The sequence below is a fragment of the Crocuta crocuta genome, unplaced genomic scaffold (assembly GCF_008692635.1).
Source record: "Crocuta crocuta isolate KB4526 unplaced genomic scaffold, BGI_CrCroc_1.0 scaffold443, whole genome shotgun sequence".
Classification (NCBI taxonomy): domain Eukaryota; kingdom Metazoa; phylum Chordata; class Mammalia; order Carnivora; family Hyaenidae; genus Crocuta; species Crocuta crocuta.
The window spans coordinates 134,247-151,955 of NW_027529446.1; the positions used below are offsets into that span (position 1 = coordinate 134,247).

The window sequence follows — 17,709 nt, forward strand, 5'->3', positions numbered from 1 at the left end:
TGGGAAACCCCGTATGGTCACCACGCCTCCGGTCTTAGCTCATTTCAGTCATAACACAAGCCGTGTGGGGCACCGCTTATTTCCTTCCTGTGGCAGAATACACATGAGATTTGCCACCTTAACCATTTCTTTTTTTTAAAGGTTTTATTTTACGTAATCTCTACACCCAATGTGGTGCCCGAACTCACAGCCCCAAGATCAAGAGTCACACGCTCCACCCACTGAGCTAGCCCGGCGCCCCTCATCGTAACCGTCTCTAAGTGCACTGACATCAAGTACATTCACGCTGTTGTGCAGCCGTCCCCACCATCCGTCTCCAGAACTTCCCATCTCCCCAGACTGACACCCTGTCCCCATGAAGCACGGACTCCCTGCTCCCTGCCCCACCTCCACCATCTACTATCTGTCTCTGTGGACAGGACGCCTCTGGGGACCCCCTGTGAGTGGGGTCATGCAGGATGTGTCCTTCTGTGTCTGGCTTCTGTCACTGCGCACGGTGTCCTCTGGGTTGGTCCACGTGGCGGCAGGACGTCCTTCCTTCCTGAGGCTGGATCACATTCTGGCGCATGGATGGACACATCGTGTTTGTCCTTCGTCCGTGGAGGGACACTTGGGGTGTTTCCACCTTTTTTTTCTTTTGCCTGTTGTGGATTGTGCTGCTGTGAAGGTGGGTGTGCAAATGCCTGTTTGAGTCCCTGGTCTGAATTGTTCGGGGTGCGCTCCCGGAAGTGGGATTGCTGGGTCTCATGGTGATTCTGTGTTTCGCTTTCCAGTATGGTAGCTAAGCCAGCATGCTGAAGATGGCAGTGCAAAGAGATGGAAGGACCTAGGTCTTTAGGGATGTTGTCAAGCCACTGAATTAATCCATCCTGAAGGCGTTCTGTCCTCTCCTCCAAGGAATAAGCTACATTTGCAGCTAAGGAACATCTCTACTCAGCCAGCTTCCCACAGTTCCTTGTATATTGCCAGCATTTGAGAACCACACTTCGGGAAGATTGGTGGTCCCCGGAGTCGGTGCAAATTCCGGCTTGTCCGCAGAGCAGGTCCACTTCTTCCTTAACCACCAAATACTGCTCAGACATCTACCCCTTCAGATGGTCCAAAGATCAAGGGAAACTAGAGCCGAGCTGCCCAGCACAGTAAGCACGTGCCTCAGAGGGCCACTCGAATTTAAAGTTAAGTAGAATTAAAGTTTAGTCTGTTAGTCACAGTAGCCACATTTAAAGGGCTCAGTGGCCACATGGGGCTACCATATGGGACAGCACAGATCTAGAACATTCTATTGTCTCAGGAAGTTCTTTGGGCAGCGATGATCTGGGTTTAGGGAAAGTCACAGGACAGCCAATGAGACATGAGGGGAAGCTGACTGGGATTGCTGGGAATGGTTCCCTTATTCACAAAAGGGCCCCACTGGAAAAGGGTCTTTTCTGCAGGCTGATGGGACGGGCGGAGCCAGAGCCACTATTGTGCAGCCAGGAGAGGAGCTGACCCGAGAGGGAAGTCACGTCGAGGGTGGTGTACTGGCCTCCCGGGGCGGCTGTCACCGGGCACCACAAACTCGGCAGCGTGAAGCATGTTCCCTCACGGCCTGGAGACCGGAGGCCTGACATCCAGGTGCCGCAGACGGCTTCCCTCGGGAGCTCCAGCGAGGCCTCGCCTGCCCGCGCAGCTCCTGGTGTAGATGGGTCACTGCAATCTCCACCTCCCTCTGCGTGGCCTCCTGCTCCCGCCCTCACACGGCTTACGAGGACTCTGGTCACCGACTCAGGGCCCATCCGACTCCAGCCTGACCTCACCCTCATGCCATTGCATCTGCAAAGACCCTCCTCAAAATAAGACCACGTTCTGAGGTACCAGGTGGACGTGAACTTGGGGGACACTATTCACCCCAACACACTGAGAAGAGCTTGGACCCACGATGAGGTCGCCAAGCTGCTGAGGCACAGAGCTGCCCACCCGGGGTCTCCTCTCTCGACATCTTTACCTCTAAGCCCTGAGTCAGGAGGTGGTGACACAGCCGAAGGCATCGCAGCCACTGGGACCCTCACCAGGACAGTGCTCCCAGCAGGCTCCTGGACTTCACCATGTACCTCAGTTTCCTTTTTTTTTTTTCAATGTTTATTTATTTCTGAGAGAGAGAGAGAGACAGTGTGAGCAGGGGAGGGTCAGAGAGAGAGGGAGACACAGAATCCGAAGCAGCTCCAGGCTCTGAGCTGTCAGCACAGAGCCCGACGCGGGGCTCGAACCCACGAACCGTGAGATCATGACCTGAGCCAAAGTCGGACGCTTAACTGACTGAACCACCCAGGCGCCCCTCAGTTTCCTGATCTATGAAATAGGTGGGAAAGCTCAGAGCTGGGAGGATAATCCCCCTGATCAACGTGCAACCTTGAACATGGTGAACTCAGAGGCCACGTCCCCATCTCTGCTCTCCAGGGCTCCGTCGTCTCGTCTCAAGTAGGGATCATTCCTGGGTTCTGTGACGGTTCTGTAAGGTCAGGGAGGTGAGCCAGCTGACGCACCAGCTGCTTCTTGCTGCCACTTAGTTACCACAAATTTAACATAAATTTATTCCCTTACAGTTCTGGACTCAGGAGTCTGACACGGGCCTCCTGGCTGAGCCCCCGGGCGTGGGTAGGGCCGGGTCGCCCGGGGCCCCAGGGAGCCCCGTCTCCCCACTTTTCCCGCTTCCAGAGGCTCCACATCCTCAGCCCGCGGCCCCTCCTCCATCCTCAGGCTCAGCAGCGCGGGGTCCGCCCGCCTCTCTGCCTCTGACCCTCTACCCTCTGCCTCCCTCTCCTGAGGGCCTCGTGAGGACGCTGGGACCCCGGGAACCCGGGGTCACCCCTGCCTCAGGGACCTTGACAAGGTCCCGTCTGCCGTGAGAGGACACATTCGCAGGCCCCGGGACCAGGAGGGCCGTCTCTGGGTTGTCGATCTGTCCCCGCCCTAGAACTTGACGGACGGACGGCGGGGAGTCCCAGCTCTGAAGGAGAGACCTTAGTTCCTGGTCTGGTAGTGCCCTTTCACTCCGCATCTGCGGACACACTCTGCCTCTCTGTGCCTCAGTTTCCCAACTTACATAGGTGGGAACAATACATCCTCTTCTGGAGTCGCAGGGTCCTAGTGTGAAGGAGTCCCGGTGTGACCTGAGGGATGCCTGCTCCCTGCCTTAACCTCAGGCCGCTCCGTAAACCAAGGGGGCGCTGCCTGGCTCTATGATGTAGGCGCGGGTGGAGAGGCTCCCAGGCAAACAGCGGAGGATGCGGCTGGTTCAGACCCCACAGGGCCCTCCGACCAGCCAGTCAGAGCCCTTCGTCCGTCAGTCAGAGACCCCTCTGGGCTCCATCTCCAGCACAGACGCTGTCCCCACTTCTCTCCACCCTCAGGTTGCCCTGCTCCAGGTCTTCTCTCCTTGCCCCCTCCTGGGTCTCTCTGCTGCCCTCTCAGCCCCCACTCCCACCCCATTTCCACAGGCCACCAGAAAGGCCCTTTCAAAACGCCAAACTCCACCCTGTGACCCCTGCTTAAAACTATCTAGAGCCGAGCTTGCCAGCAAATCTCTTATTCCTCTCCTTCTCTCCAAAAGCTCCATGTGGATCTCCTGCTGTTCCCCAAACATGTCAAACTCATTCCCAGCCACTGGGCCTTTGCACTTGCTGTGCCCCTGCCTGGAGCTCTGTTTCCCAAGTCACTTCATGTCTGGGGCCTCATGGGCTCAGGTCTCAGTTTAAATGTCATCTGCTGAGAGATGCCGTCCCCTTACTGCCCCAGCTGAGGTGACCACCCAGCCCCTCACCTGATATCACTTTAATTCCTGCATTGTAATTTAGCACCTGCCTGCACCTGCCATTTGTGTTCTCTTAGTTACCTGCTGTCAGTGTCTCCCTCTAGAATCTAAGCCCTGTAAGAGCAGGGACCAGATCTTTCTCATTTCCTACCAGATGGTCAGGATGGCAGGATGGGCATGCATTAAATATGTGCTGCGCTGACAGACATTTATGATCATTGGGATGGCCCAACGCCCCGCACCCCACGACGCTAGCATCTGAGTTCTGAGCACTCCAAACCCCAAGTCCCCAGCACAACCCACGAGACACTTGCTATGAAGCCAGTTCTGAGTACAGTCAAGCCTCTGGACCCACTGCCAGGACTCCGGAAGAGAAAGGGCAAGGAACCGAGTTAAAAGGCCCCGTGAGAAAAGAGACAGACCCAGAATGTGGGGCAGTCTACAGCCTCGACAAGTCCACTCTGGGCCTGAGGCTCTACCCATCTAATAGGCCCCTGTGACGGGACGCCGCAGGCCTGGACCACACGGGGAGGGAGTGGCCGGGACGTTCAAACCGACCACGCTGTCAGGGGCACGGTCCTCTCCCGGGGCCCACCCTGACTAAGAACCACACGCTGGGCAGCTCAAGACAACAGAAGCCTACACGCTCCCAGTTCTGGAAGCCCACAAGTCTGAAAGCAAGCTGGAGGCAGGGCCGCATCTGTCCCCAGGCTCCAGGGGAGGGTCCTTCCTGCCTCCTCGGCTCCCCTTGGCGCCCCCAGGGCTGTGGCTGCGTCACTCCAGCCTCTGCCTCCGTCCTCCGTGGCTTCTCCCCGGGGAGCTGTGTCCTTAGGTCCTCTCCGTATACACACACCAGCCACTAAGTTAGGGCCGCCCTACTCCAGGATGAACTCGTGCTAACTTGATTGCTTCTACAAAGACTCTGTTCCTAAATAAGGCTGCATTCGCAGGTTCCCATGGACATGAATTTATGGGGAGACACTACTCAACCCAACCCTGGAAGTCCCAGTCCTGGAAGAGGTGCTGGAGATGGTTCTAAAGGGAATGGACAGATAACCAAATACAATCACATTAACTCCCAGGCTCATGGTCCCAAAAAGCCGACTGAGGGGTGTGACCGACAGCCAGACGCTTGAGGACACTTTGGAGTGTCTGGTAACTTCCCAGAGGTAACAGTGAGCTGCGGGTGTGCAGGAGGAAGCTCTCTCCGGAGACGCGTGCGGGACATTTCACAGCAAGCGTCACACTCGGCCGCGTATTTCCTTCAGGTTCATCGAAAACTACACGCCAAGTAGGGGTTTTGAGCAGAGAAGGTAAAAGCGCTAACGGGCGCGGGCGCAGGCAGGCAGGCAGGCGCTCTTCCGTGCGTTTGAAAGGTTCCCAGTAAAGCACCAGGAGAAAAGAAGGCCCCTTTCCTTGCGCCACATCCCGAGCCCCCCAGTCTCACATCAATCCTGCGGTCGGTCTGGGCGCGGCCCCCGTCCGGAGACCCCTTCCCCGGGCCCCCCACCTGGGCCAAGGTCTCTGCAGGCTCCGGTTCTGTCGTCCGAGGGGGGGGTCCGGCGGGGGGCCGCGCCCACCCCTGTCCTCACCCCGCAGTCTCCCCACCCACGGAACCGGAGCGCGTTTACCCTGCGCATGCGCGTCCCCCACCCACCTGCCTCCCTCTCCCCGCCCCTCCCCACGTGACGCCGTGGGAACACTGACCCCGGAGCCTCCCGGTTGGGGGCGGCCAGCGCAGAGCCGCCTGGAGATGGGGGTCCGGGGTGGTAGGGAGAGGAGGGACGATGGGGAAGAGAGACCTGGCTCTCGGGGTCCGGGCGTCCAAGAGAAGGAAGGGAGGGGAGGGGAGCCCCAAGCTGGGGCTCCGGGAAGGTGCGATCCGCGGGATCCCGGCCGACGCACTCACCCGCACGATGTAGGAGACCCCGGGCCCCAGGACCCTGGCGTCTGGGTGCAGCCAGCCGTGTGCCNTCCCTCCCCGCCCCCCGGCCCGGTGATGTCATCCGCCCGGCCCAGCGCGCAGCCGCGGGGGGCTGCGCCCCTGGGACCCGGGCCCTGGGCGTCCCGGCGCCTGCGGGGAGGCTGGGGAAACTGAGTCCCGCAGAGAGCACGGACCCTGCCTCGGATCCGGCAACCAGCGAGGGAGCGAAGTTTCCAGCCCAAGACCGGGACGTCGGCCCCAGCTTGGCCCCCCGACCCGTTGTCCAAATTCCTAGAAGGAAGGGGGAGAGACTTAGAAATCACTTGCCTTCTCCTGGTTTTGACTGATGGGAAAACTGAAGCCTGGAGAGGGGTGGGGTCGCGGTCAGAGAAGGAGAGAGCCCCAAACCCTAACCCCAACCACCATTCCAGCTGCCCTGCCCTGTTTCCTGACGGGGAAACTGAGACCCAGAGAGGGGCACGCAGCGGACACTCGCACTCGGAAGTGTGGATTGGGCCGGCTGGGTCTGGGAGCGGGGGACTCAGAACGAAGCCGAATCCCCCTCTTCTGCCGCTTTCCCGTGGGCTTCAGTGTCCGAGGCTGTAAGCTGGGGACGCGCGGCCGGAGGGTCACGGGTTCCTCCTCCATTTCTGGGGAGCTCTGTCCCGCATCAGCCCCGCTGAACTCGTGGGCCTCGGCCTTGCAGGCGGGACCGCCCTTCCGTCCCCAACCTCTCTGTCCCCCACCCAGACGTCAATGCTTGACTCCTCCTGTACCGGGGATCGGGGATGCCACGGTCACCCCAGGACCCCGCCAGCTGGCCTCCCCTGACGGATCTCCCCCCCCTCCCCCGGCGGGGGTGGGGCTGGCTGCCGGGAAACAAAGGGAGGGGGCCGGGCGCGCGGGCAGGTGGGGGANGGATGGTGTGAGTTTGTATGTTGTGTCCAAGTTCGAACATGCGTGTGAGGAGAGCATCTGGGTTCCCCTGAGGGGTGTGCGTGTGTGTGTGTCCCCCTAGTCAGGCAAAGGGGTGTGTGTGCAAGTTTGGCGTCCCGAGGCTGGGAGGAAGGGACAGAGCAGGGGTCGTCTGTGTCAGGTCCCCTCCGGGTCATGCCTGAGGTGCTGCCTGGGGCCGTCCCCTTGGGGAGCCCTGGTGGCAGTCGGTCCCTCCCAGGCTCCTGGGTTAGGGTCTTTCTGGGTCAAGGGTTGATAAGGCCTGGGCTTTTTACACAGGGGGCTTCAGTCACATGACACCATCCATGTGCTTCCTTCCTGTCCCTTGGAGAGAATGGCAGGAGCAGAGCCCAATGGCCAGGATTCAGATCCTGGCATCAGAGGGAAACAAGGACTCATAGTGTGGCCTCAGGCAAGTGTCCAATCTCCCCAAAGCCCCATTTTCTCTCCGTGAACATCAGTGCTCCCTGAGTTGCTGTGAAGCTTAGACGATCCTGATCAATACCTGGAACATGGTAGGCACCTCCTGATGATAGATATTAGAATATATGAAACTCCTATACATCCTTCAAAACCCAACTTCAATGTTCCCTCTTCCAAGAAGCCTGCCTGGCTTCCGCCATTCAAAGCCTTGGCTCTAACTCTGGCCTTACTTAGCCCTGGATCCCTCCTGTGGGTCCCTCCAGGCCCCCAGGAGCTGTAGAACTGGGGGTCTGGATCTTAAGGGCAGCACTTAAGTCTCTTTCCTTTGACATGGCCAGTGGGTTAAATGAGCTCCTGTGTGTGATTCTGACAGCTCTTGTGCCACAGAGATTTATTGGCAAGCAGCTAGAGGGAGAAGAATCAGGCAGCTTCCAGCCTGATTTGGGGGATGGGACCAGGGCAGGCAGCTGGCTGTGCATCCGTGAGAAGCAGGGGAAGAGCCCAAGTTTAGCAGAAGTGTGAGCTGTGCCGGGGACCCAGGCCCCAGCAGCGCAGACACCGGGCTCCAGGACACAGGAGACATGAGCTGTGCTGAGGACCCAGGGGACACAGGAGACGTGAACTGTGCCTGGGACCCAGGCCCTGGCAGGGTGGGCCCCAGGTTCCGGGACACAGGGAGCTCCAGCCCAGCCGCTGGGCCGGGCCGCAGGCGTCCTTTTCTCTGCCTGGCCTGACTTGACCTGCTGTGACCGGGAGGAAGAAACTGGGCCACTGGAAGGAAGCTCACCCTGCGCGGGGCCACGGGGTCACAGCCCCCAGGGACCGAAGGGAGCAGGTGGCCTAGAAGGACCTCAGAGAAGGCAAGATGAGCCTGCTCCCCGCTTCTCCAAGCACACCCCAGCCAAAGCCAGGCCCAGGAGGTGCCTGCCCACACCCCACCTGACAACATAGGTAAACTGAGGCTTGGTCCAGGGGCAGCTGGGAGGCCTAAGCCCGAGGTGTCAGGGCATGGTGTCCGCAGCCATGGTGGCAGCACGTCTGGAGTGGCGGATGCCCATGGTGAACGCCGGCGCCCNATAAATCAGAGAAGAATCAGGCAGCTTCCAGCCTGATTTGGGGGATGGGACCAGGGCAGGCAGCTGGCTGTGCATCCGTGAGAAGCAGGGGAAGAGCCCAAGTTTAGCAGAAGTGTGAGCTGTGCCGGGGACCCAGGCCCCAGCAGCGCAGACACCGGGCTCCAGGACACAGGAGACATGAGCTGTGCTGAGGACCCAGGGGACACAGGAGACGTGAACTGTGCCTGGGACCCAGGCCCTGGCAGGGTGGGCCCCAGGTTCCGGGACACAGGGAGCTCCAGCCCAGCCGCTGGGCCGGGCCGCAGGCGTCCTTTTCTCTGCCTGGCCTGACTTGACCTGCTGTGACCGGGAGGAAGAAACTGGGCCACTGGAAGGAAGCTCACCCTGCGCGGGGCCACGGGGTCACAGCCCCCAGGGACCGAAGGGAGCAGGTGGCCTAGAAGGACCTCAGAGAAGGCAAGATGAGCCTGCTCCCCGCTTCTCCAAGCACACCCCAGCCAAAGCCAGGCCCAGGAGGTGCCTGCCCACACCCCACCTGACAACATAGGTAAACTGAGGCTTGGTCCAGGGGCAGCTGGGAGGCCTAAGCCCGAGGTGTCAGGGCATGGTGTCCGCAGCCATGGTGGCAGCACGTCTGGAGTGGCGGATGCCCATGGTGAACGCCGGCGCCCTGGCCTTGGTCATGGTGACCTGCTCGGGGCTGTGGGTGCCAGGGCCAGGGGTCTCCTCTGGGGGCCGGGGGGCACGGGGCCGGCCCAGCATGGTGAAGGCAGGCCGGCGCCGACGGTAGGTGTTGGGGTCAGGGCAATCATACTGGCCCGGGCCTGGGATCTCAGCAGGGTCCTGAGGGGGACGGGGAGGGGGCGTGCGGCCCACCACCGTGTAGCTGGGACTGCTGGGCTTAACGAATATCTGCGAGCCCCAGAGGGAGGGCAGCGTATAGGTGTTAGGAGCAGGGGCTGAGGTGTCCTGGAGCTGCGGGCGCAGGCGGGAGCCGAGGGTGAAAGCCGGGGGCGTCCGCTGGCGCACAGGGGCCACCTTCTCTGGGCTGTAGGCCCCAGGGCCTGGTGTCACCTCCAGACCTGTGAGGATGGGGGAGGAGGGTGGATAGGAGTCCTCACCTGCTCACAGACCTTGCGTGGCCTCCCACCGCCCCCATGCACCCTGGAGCTCACGGCGCTTCTTTAGCAGCCCCCAGAGGGCTCCACTGCTTCCCAGACCTCCCCACACAATCCGTTCTCTCTCAAGCCTCCAGGCCTTTGCCCGTGCGCAACCCTCTGCAAGGCTTCCCTTCCATTTTCCCATTCCCACCTCCCAGGGGCTGCTCCTCACCCTTCCAGACAGCTTTCCAAAGCCTTCCCCACTCCCTTCGCCTAGGCAGGCCCTCACAGCCCCTCCAAGGGCCCTCCAGGCTTGGGTCTTCCCCTCCAGACCTGGACACAGTGAGCTGGGATGGTCTCCACACAGGCCTAACTCCATCACCAGACTGTGGTCTCACAAAAAGCAAGGGCATGTCAAATCTACTTCAACTCCTCAGCTTAATACATGCTTGAATGGTTGTGTGAGTAGAAGGGTGGGAGTGAGTGGTTGCATGAGGAGTGAATGAGTGGATGAATGGATCCGCGGATATACAGATAGATTGAGAGCTGAATTGTGTATGGACGAGTGGATGGATAATGGATGATTGGGTGGGTGGATGGATAGATGGATGGATAAATGGGTTGATGATTGTGAATGAGGGATCATGGTGGATGGATCAGTGGATGGATGGATGATTGGGTAGGTGGGTGGGTGGATGAATGGATGGATGAATGATTGGGTGGGGGGAGGGATGGATGGATGGATGGATGGATGGATGGATGGATGAATCAATGGGTCAATAGATGGACTGGATCATGAACAGATGGGTTCATGGATATGTTGGTGAGTAGATAAATGGGTGAACAGATGGATGGATGAACTGATTGACCAGTGAGTGGATGAGCAAATGGGTGATAGGTCAAAAGAAAAAAAGGTGGGTGGATGAGAGACTGGAATCAAGTCATTAAATTAGGCACTTTAAGTGGAAGTGAGTTGTTTGGAGAAGTGAGTTGTGTGGAGCCTGTGAAGGGGATTGCCACATTTACCACAGTACCCACTGTACTCTGTCATTCCCTGGTGCCAAGGATGAGCCCCGAAAGCCCTCTGGGCACCATATGTACACAGGGCTGCTGTCACCCAGGCCCACTTCCTCATTCAGGCTCTCTCAGGGCCCCCAGCCCCTCCTCAGAGCCCCTTGACCTGTCATTCCAAAGAATCTGCTGATGGGAAGGGAAGGAGAGGACAGAGGCAGAAGCCTGAAAGGGAATGGTCCTTGGGGGACAGCACTGACCAGATACTCACCCCGAACCTTGCCCCGGCCCTGCATGGAGTAAGCAGGGGTGCAGCTTCGGCCAAACCGGGTGACTTTTGGGTCCAGGAAGTAGACTGGCCCAGGGCTGACGTCCTGTGGAGATGCTGGAAAGAGGAGCCCGGGAACCTAAGGGCACCTCTGATGGCCCCATGGACCCCGCTCAGGGCCCCTGGTCAACCCCACCCCCAGCCCCATCTTGGAGAGCAGGGACCTTAGACCACCGAGGTGCGGGTCCCCTGACCTGGGGGCCCCGGGTCTCTGCTTTGACTTTGTCTGGTGAGCACATCAGTGCCCTTGTGACCACTGTGCGCCACCCCTCGACCCCCCTTCTGCCGCAGACTAGGGAACCAGCTCGTGGGTTGGTTAGAACTGTGGGTACAGTGAGGGTGGCGAGGCTCTGCGGAGGGCTGTCTGGAGGGCTCCCTGCGCGCTTGGGCTTGTGGTCCTGTGGCCTGAGTGGCCCCGAGTCGGACCCTGGGGCCTCGGCAAGCCCTCCAGGAGCTTTGTCCTCGGGCACCTAGCCTGTCTCCGCCCAGCAGAGTGAGGGCACTGAAAGGTGAGAGGGTCCAGAGAGAACAGCCCAGAACGGGGGCCTCCCCGCTGGGGCCAGTCACTAGGGCCAGTGAGTGCCATCACTGCTGCTTCTAAGCCATGCACGGACCTCGTGGGGAGCATGTGTGACCCGTACGAATTGGCTGGTGGGCCCTGTGTGTGTGTGCACCGCACACAGGCAGGAAGCACCTTGCTGACAAAGGAAGGGCGCCCCAGCTCACGCCTGCCCACCTCCCGCCTCTGCCTGTGCTGCCCTACTTGGGTGTCGCATCTCCTGGGGCTCTACTGAACTCCGCAGCCTGCAAAGCCCAGGGCGTATGCCTCCTCCAAGAAGTCTTCCCTGGGCATCGACAACGTCTACACTGGCCACCACTCACCCTCAACTCCCCATTCTGTCTGTCCCTCTGCCCCAGAATGTGTCCTGTGACAGAGACAGAACTTGGGGACACAGGTTGCCCTGGGCCGCCTGCGAGTTCTTAACCCTTCCTGGAGACAGGTGTGAGGACCCTTGGAGCTCTGCGCGTTGGGCTTCAGTTCGGTTTGGGATTTTTGCTGATTCTGAAGGCATCAGCCGCCCCTCCCCACAAGTGCTTGTCCAGGTGAATCAGAGTCCTTGTGCGGGGCCCTCTCCCAGCCGGGGCACTTGGGACTTCAGAGCAGCTCGAGAAAATGGGGTGAGGGAACGTGTGGGCGTTTATGTGAGGGGCCTTGTGAGCACGTGGCAGTGACACTGCTGACAGGAAGGGACAGCGCGCTGGGGGCAGGGCGCCCACAGGAGCGGCACTGACGCCTGCGGGGCTCACTCGGGCCCTGACGCCACCCGTCTGGCCGGGAGAAAGGTGCGCAACACGGAGGTGAGGACCCCGCTGAGCAGGTCACCACCCGCCGCCTGTCCACACAGCAGGGCTCTCGCCCTGTCGTCTCCACAGCCACCCGTGAGGAGCCTCGGCAGAAACCGGAGTTCGGGCCCCTCCACGCCCACTTCTACTGAGCACCGTCTGGATGCCCGGCACTGCGGCAGCTGCTTGTGATGGATGTTTCCAAGCATCTAATGCTTATCTGCCCTGAGGACAGCTCTGTAAGGAGCGTGTCGTCACTGCAGAGAAGGAAACTGGGCACAGAGCGGTTAGGCCGCTTGTCCGAAGTCGAGCAGCAAGGGTTCCGCAAGGCCCAGAAGACGGACTCGGGGCCCTTAGCCCCACGCCTGCTGCCTCTGTTTACGAGGACCCAGCAGCTCCCCCTCGCTCCCCCAGCGCGCTTCCTGTCTCACTCAGGGGCCTGAGCTGAGGCNGGACGTACAAGCCTGGCCCAGAGCCTGCAACCAAAGCTTCAGGTCACAGCCCGGGGCTTGACCCCCTGAGAGATGGGGGAAGCGGGGGGCCAGCCCCTGAGCCCCCGCCTGGGCTCCCAACCACCCTCCGTGGCAGGTGGAGGCGGGGGAGGGGCGGGTGGTCCTCCAGGGGGCAAAGTGAGTGAGGGGCATTGTGAGTCAAACCTGAGTCACAGGTAGGAGGGGCTGCAGGCCCAGACACAGAGACACACTGTCACGTCGGGGAAACTGAGGCCCCGGCAGAGACGCACTGTCACGTCGGGGAAACTGAGGCCCCGGCAGAGACGCACTGTCACGTCGGGGAAACTGAGGCCCCGACACAGAAACGCACTGTCACGTCGGGGAAACTGAGGCCCCGATACAGAAACGCACTGTCACAACTGCAGTGTTCGGTGGCCTCAGCAAGAACGTCAGCGCCGTGGAGCCCGACCCCTGTTACCTCGTTTCACACAGATAATGAGGCCGCAGGCTTGGCCCTCGCTGAGGATGCACAGCATCAGAGCCGGGATGTCCTCTCTGAGAGGATGCCCGCGGCCCCTGCGGAGCGTCCGGGCCTNCACCTATCACTAATACGCTACCAATTCTGCTTACTGGTTTTGCCTCGTGCGTGTCTCCCACACACACCTTTGCTGCTCTGTAGCATCAGCACCTGCAAGGGTGCCCGGCCCATAAAATGTGCACTTCTTGCCGGGTGGCGGAATCCACAAGAGCCAACAGAAATGCTATGTTCACACCCATCCTGCTGGGGAGAACGCTGAGGTTTGGGGAGGAGCAGGGACTCGTCAGAGCCTCCCGCCTCCAGGTGGCTCCCAGAATATTCCAGAAGCCCCAGCGCAGCTGGGGAGAATAGAGCAGGACCCACCGCCGCGGCCTCCCCCTCCATAGCGACGCGTACCGTTCTCCACGGTGGCTGTCCCGCAGGGCTTCCGCAAGCCGCTCTGAGCACTCGGGCACTCGGCCGGCGGCCGTGGCGCAGGGGTGCCGCGGAGCGTCCCCATGGCGAGCAGGCAAGGTGGCTGCACGGAGCACAGGGCTGCTGTGTTCTCCTCAGCTGCAGCGGCTCCGGGCCGCGGGTCAGGTGCCGTCAGTCCCTGCAGCCTGTGCTGGTGTTGGCAGAGCCCGGCCTCACCACACCCTCCGGGTGGCACAGACAGCCCCTTGTCCCGCAGCACAGAGCCTTGGGGCCCGGCCCTAGCGGGCTGGTCGGCGGACGTTGGCCTGGAAGTGGGGCCAGGATCGAGTGTCGCCCGGTGGCTGGATGGTCCAGGAAAGAATCCGGTGTCAGCAGAGTGGGTCCCCGGGGAGCCGCCAAGCTGGGCAGCCGGGGCCAGAGAAGGCTCCAGGGAGCCAGAGCCACAAACACAACACCTCCAGCCATGTAGCAGAAGGGACCGGTGAGGTCAGGGGCGGTGTGGCCCCATTTCTATAGCTGGGGAAACTGAGATGCGGCCCAAGGCCAGACAGTGAGTTCGCCACTCTGGGGGTTGCAACTTTAGGCCAAGAAGCCGGTCTACCTGTCTGCCTGCATTCCTTCCTTCCTTCCTTCTTTTTTCCCGTCATCCAATAAGCATTTATTGAGCACCTACTGCGTACAGGTTCCGTTTGTGTTGGTGGGGACACAACAGCAATAGATAGACAAGGAGGTGGTGTTCTCAGAAGGGCACAGAGGAGATAAACAATAACTTAATAAATGAGCACAGAGCATATAAGAAGGCACTAAACGTGCTAGAGAACAGAGCCAGGCTGGGAGCCCAGGCGCAGGCCAAGTGTCGGGCAGGAGGAGGGTCACTGAACTGAGAAGGTGAAAGAAGAGCATCTCGTGATAAGGGAATGGCTGTGCAAAGGCCCCGGGACAGAAGCAGAGATGGCAGGGAGGTGATGGCGGTCCTGCCAGACAGCCCACTGCCTCCCAGAAGCCAACAGAGATTTTTCTCCCAAAACAAGAGTTTACTTCCCTGCCTGCACTGAGGGCTGCCACTGGGTCAGGCTCTAAGAAGAGGCTGAGGGAAACTTGGCAGAGCAGAATCCAAATCCCTGTCTCTTCCATGCGTCTTGCTGTGTGGTTGGGCCATTTTGGACTGGAATTTTTAACAGCTTTATTGAGTCATAGTTTACATACAATGCAATTCATTCCTCAGTGTAATTTTAATACATTCTATAATTTTTTAAAATGTTTTATTNTCGAACCCACGAACCGCGAGATCATGACCTAAGCGAAAGTCGGAAAGTCGGACGCTTAACCGACTAAGCCACCCAGGCGCCCCTAAGTTTATTTATTTTGAGAGAGAAAGAGAGCACAAGTGGGGGAGAGAAAGGGGGAGAGAGGGAATCCCAAGCAGGGCCCACATGGCCAGCACGGAGCCCGACGTGGGGCTCAAACCCACAAAGTCGTGAGATCATGACCTGAGCCGAAACCAAAAGTCAGACACTTAACCGACTGAGGTACCCAGGCGTCCCCTAATTTTTCAACTTTGTAATCAAAATGTTTATGAGTCTGAAATGCTTATATTAGAAAACGGGGGGGTGGGTGGAGGAAGAAAGATCTTGAAATCAATGACCTCAGTTCCCACCTTAAGAAGCTAGAAAAGGAGAAGTGGAAGGGTGGCGATCAACGACGCCACAGTAGAAATGCATGAAATAGGGGCCCCCGGGTGGCTTAGTCGGTTAAGCGTCCGACTTTCGCTCAGGTCATGATCTCGCGGTTCGTGGGTTCGAGCCCCGCGTCGGGCTCTGTGCTGACTGCCAGCTCAGAGCCTGAAGCCTGTTTCAGTCTGTGACTCCCTCTCTCTCTGACCCTCCCCTGCTCACGCTGTCTCTCTCTCTCTCTCTCTCCTAGAAATAAATAAAAAACATTTAAAAAAAAAAAAGAAATGCATGAAATAGAAAACCGTAGAAAGAAACAACAAAGCCCCTCTCCCCAAAGCCGGCTCTTCCAGGGGCGCCTGGGGGCTCGGTCGGTTAAGCGTCCGACTTCGGCTCAGGTCACGATCTCCCAGTTCGGGGGTTCGAGCCCCGCGTCGGGCTCTGTGCTGACAGCTCAGGGGCTGGAGCTGCTTTGGATTCTGTGTCTCCCTCCCTCTCTGACCCTCCCCTGCTCACACTCTCTCTCTCTCTTTCCCTCAAAAATAAACAAAACTTTTTTTTATTTTAAATAAATAAATAAGACCAACAAATGTGATAAAGCTTGAGCTAGAATGACCAAAACCAGTGAGAAAGAACATCTGTTACCGTTATCAGGAACAGAAAAGGGGGCGCCTGGGGGGCTCAGTCTGTTAAGCGCTGGACTCCATTTCGGCTCAGGTCGTGATCCCACAATTGGTGAGGCTGCGCTCTGCTCCCAGCCCCTCACAGTCAGCAGAGCCTGCTGCGGGTTCTCTGTCCCCCACTCTGTCTGCCCCTCTCCCACTCCCGCATGTGTGTGCACGCACGCTCTCTCTCAAAATAAATAAACTATTAAAAACTGGAAGAGAGACATGACTACAGACCCACACACATTAAAGGATAATATGGTCTGTGTGAAGCCACCAGAAAGTTCCCATGTGCTCAGGCACTTAACGCGCCTTGCGTTGTTTCATTATCTCAGCATCTCGCTGAGGGCAACGCTGTTGCCAAAATCTCAGCTGTGGTTACAGGTGGGGAAACTGAGGCTCAGAGCTTAGGTCCGCGAGTAACTCATCAGCAGAGTCAGGAGCCGCCTCCAGGACTCTGACTCAGATTTTGGCTCCAGGGTCCAGGTCTTCTCCTGGGCTGCGGTCCTCGTTCAGCGCTCTGGGTTGCTGGGGCTCCTGCAGCCGCGAGGACAGAACGCAAGCCCTCCCTGGCGCTCAAGGCCCCATGGGGCCCGGTCTTGCCCACTCTGCCCTCCCTCCCACCCTTCCATCCTCGCCCGCCCTCCTTTGCCCGCACTAGCAACCTCCCAGTCCCTGCCTGAGGCCACTCGAGCCAGTGCCCGCCTCAGGCGCTCACCTGGGCGCCCTCCACCTGGGGCGCAAACCGCAAAGATAAATACGCGTCCCCACCTCCTCCTCTCCTCCAGGCAGGGTCTCCCATTGACCCAACTGGCCGGAAGCGCAAGATACGGCCACTGCGGTCAGCCTCAAGGACCCTGGGCCAGGGACAGAAAGAACGGGGTCCCAGCCAGAGGACAGTTCTTCCTCCGGGTTCCAGCTGGGACTCAGTCCCCGCTGCCTCAGTTTCCCCATAGTGATATGGGAAGGGAGGTTTTGGGGGGCCTCAAGGTCCAGCAACATCACCAGACTGAGCTTAGGTACCCCCAGCCGGTCCCCCCCGCTGACCACACGAGCTCCTCGCTGTCAGCTCACTTTCAGCTCAGAGCCCCTCACAACTGCCAGGTAATAGCACGTAAATGGGAGGCTAATTAAGTCTAAACCCGTGCGAACAAGCCATGTTACAAATCCAATCCGATTCACAGACAGAAACGAGCAAATCAGCAAACTGGAAGAAGGAAGCCCAGACTGGGAGGGGCACGCGTGGGCGGCTCGCAGGGGCCGCGGGCGGGGCCCCCGAAGGAGGCTGCGGGGCCTGGGCTGGGGTCAGGGCCCTCAGCTCTCGGAGGGCCCGCTGCCTGCCGGGCACTGCTCAGCGCTGCCAGGAGAGGTCTGAACAAACACACGAACTCCCCTGCTCACCCTCTTGTTGAGAGAAGCCAGGGAATCTGCGTCCCTTTAGAAGGCAGAGCAGCGCGCGGGGGAAATCCAAGGGTGGGGCGCCCGGGGGCTCAGTCGGTTGGGCGTTGGACTCGGGCTCAGGTCACGATCTCGCGGTTCGTGGGTTCGAGCCCCGCGTCGGGCCCTGTGCTGACAGCTCGGAGCCTGGAGCTGCTTCGGATTCTGTGTCTCCCTCTCTCTCTGTCCCTCCCCTGCTTGCACTCTCTCTCAGAAATAAGTAAAACATTTTTTTTAATTTTTTTAATATTTAAAAAATCAAGGGTGAGGAGGGGTTGGAGGTGTGAGGAGTTTGCAGTTTGACACGGAGTGGCCAGGGGAAGCCGCTGAGACGGTGACAATCGGGCAGAGACCGGAAGGAGGCGACGGTGGTCTGTGGAGAAGGCACAACAGGCAGAGGGCACAGCAGGTACAAAGGTCCTGAGCCCCAAGTGTACCCAGCGGCCTGGAGGAACCGCGAGGAGGCCCGCGGTGGGTGGAGCAGAAAGAGTGATGGGGAGACGGGGAGCAGGTCGCGCAGGGTCCGGGGGAGGCCCCGCGCAGGGTCCCGGGGGGAGGCCCCCCGCGCAGGGTCCCGGGGGGG

General features: G+C 59.6%; 2 protein-coding genes across 2 annotated transcripts in view; both read right to left on the reverse strand.

Moving 5' to 3' along the window:
• Positions 1-6,362, reverse strand: part of SHC2 (SHC adaptor protein 2) — a 30,114-nt gene extending 23,752 nt beyond the window's left edge. Inside the window, exons 1-3 of the mRNA XM_077760581.1 lie at positions 6,196-6,362; positions 5,914-6,005; positions 5,700-5,767 (exon numbers count right to left, since the gene is read on the reverse strand). Of these exons, the coding sequence (XP_077616707.1) occupies positions 5,700-5,767; positions 5,914-6,005; positions 6,196-6,362 (327 nt within the window). The remainder of the gene's footprint in view (positions 1-5,699; positions 5,768-5,913; positions 6,006-6,195) is intronic.
• A 1,811-nt stretch (positions 6,363-8,173) lies between these two features.
• On the reverse strand, positions 8,174-10,662 carry CIMAP1D (CIMAP1 family member D). The gene is made up of 2 exons (XM_077760626.1): positions 10,550-10,662; positions 8,174-9,249 (listed from the first exon to the last, which is right to left on the reverse strand). Exons 1-2 carry the CDS (start codon positions 10,572-10,574, stop codon positions 8,765-8,767), a joined length of 510 nt encoding a protein of 169 aa, XP_077616752.1. The 5' UTR covers positions 10,575-10,662; the 3' UTR covers positions 8,174-8,764.
• Between the last annotated feature and the right edge of the window lie 7,047 nt (positions 10,663-17,709).

Bases quoted from the DNA above. Each gene is read 5' to 3' on its own strand.
- CIMAP1D (XM_077760626.1), bottom strand. From the start codon at position 10,574: ATGCAGGGCCGGGGCAAGGTTCGGG. The intron at 9,250-10,549 runs GTGAGTATCTGG...CCATCCTCACAG, and splicing joins GGGCCGGGGCAAGGTTCGGG to GTCTGGAGGTGACACCAGGC.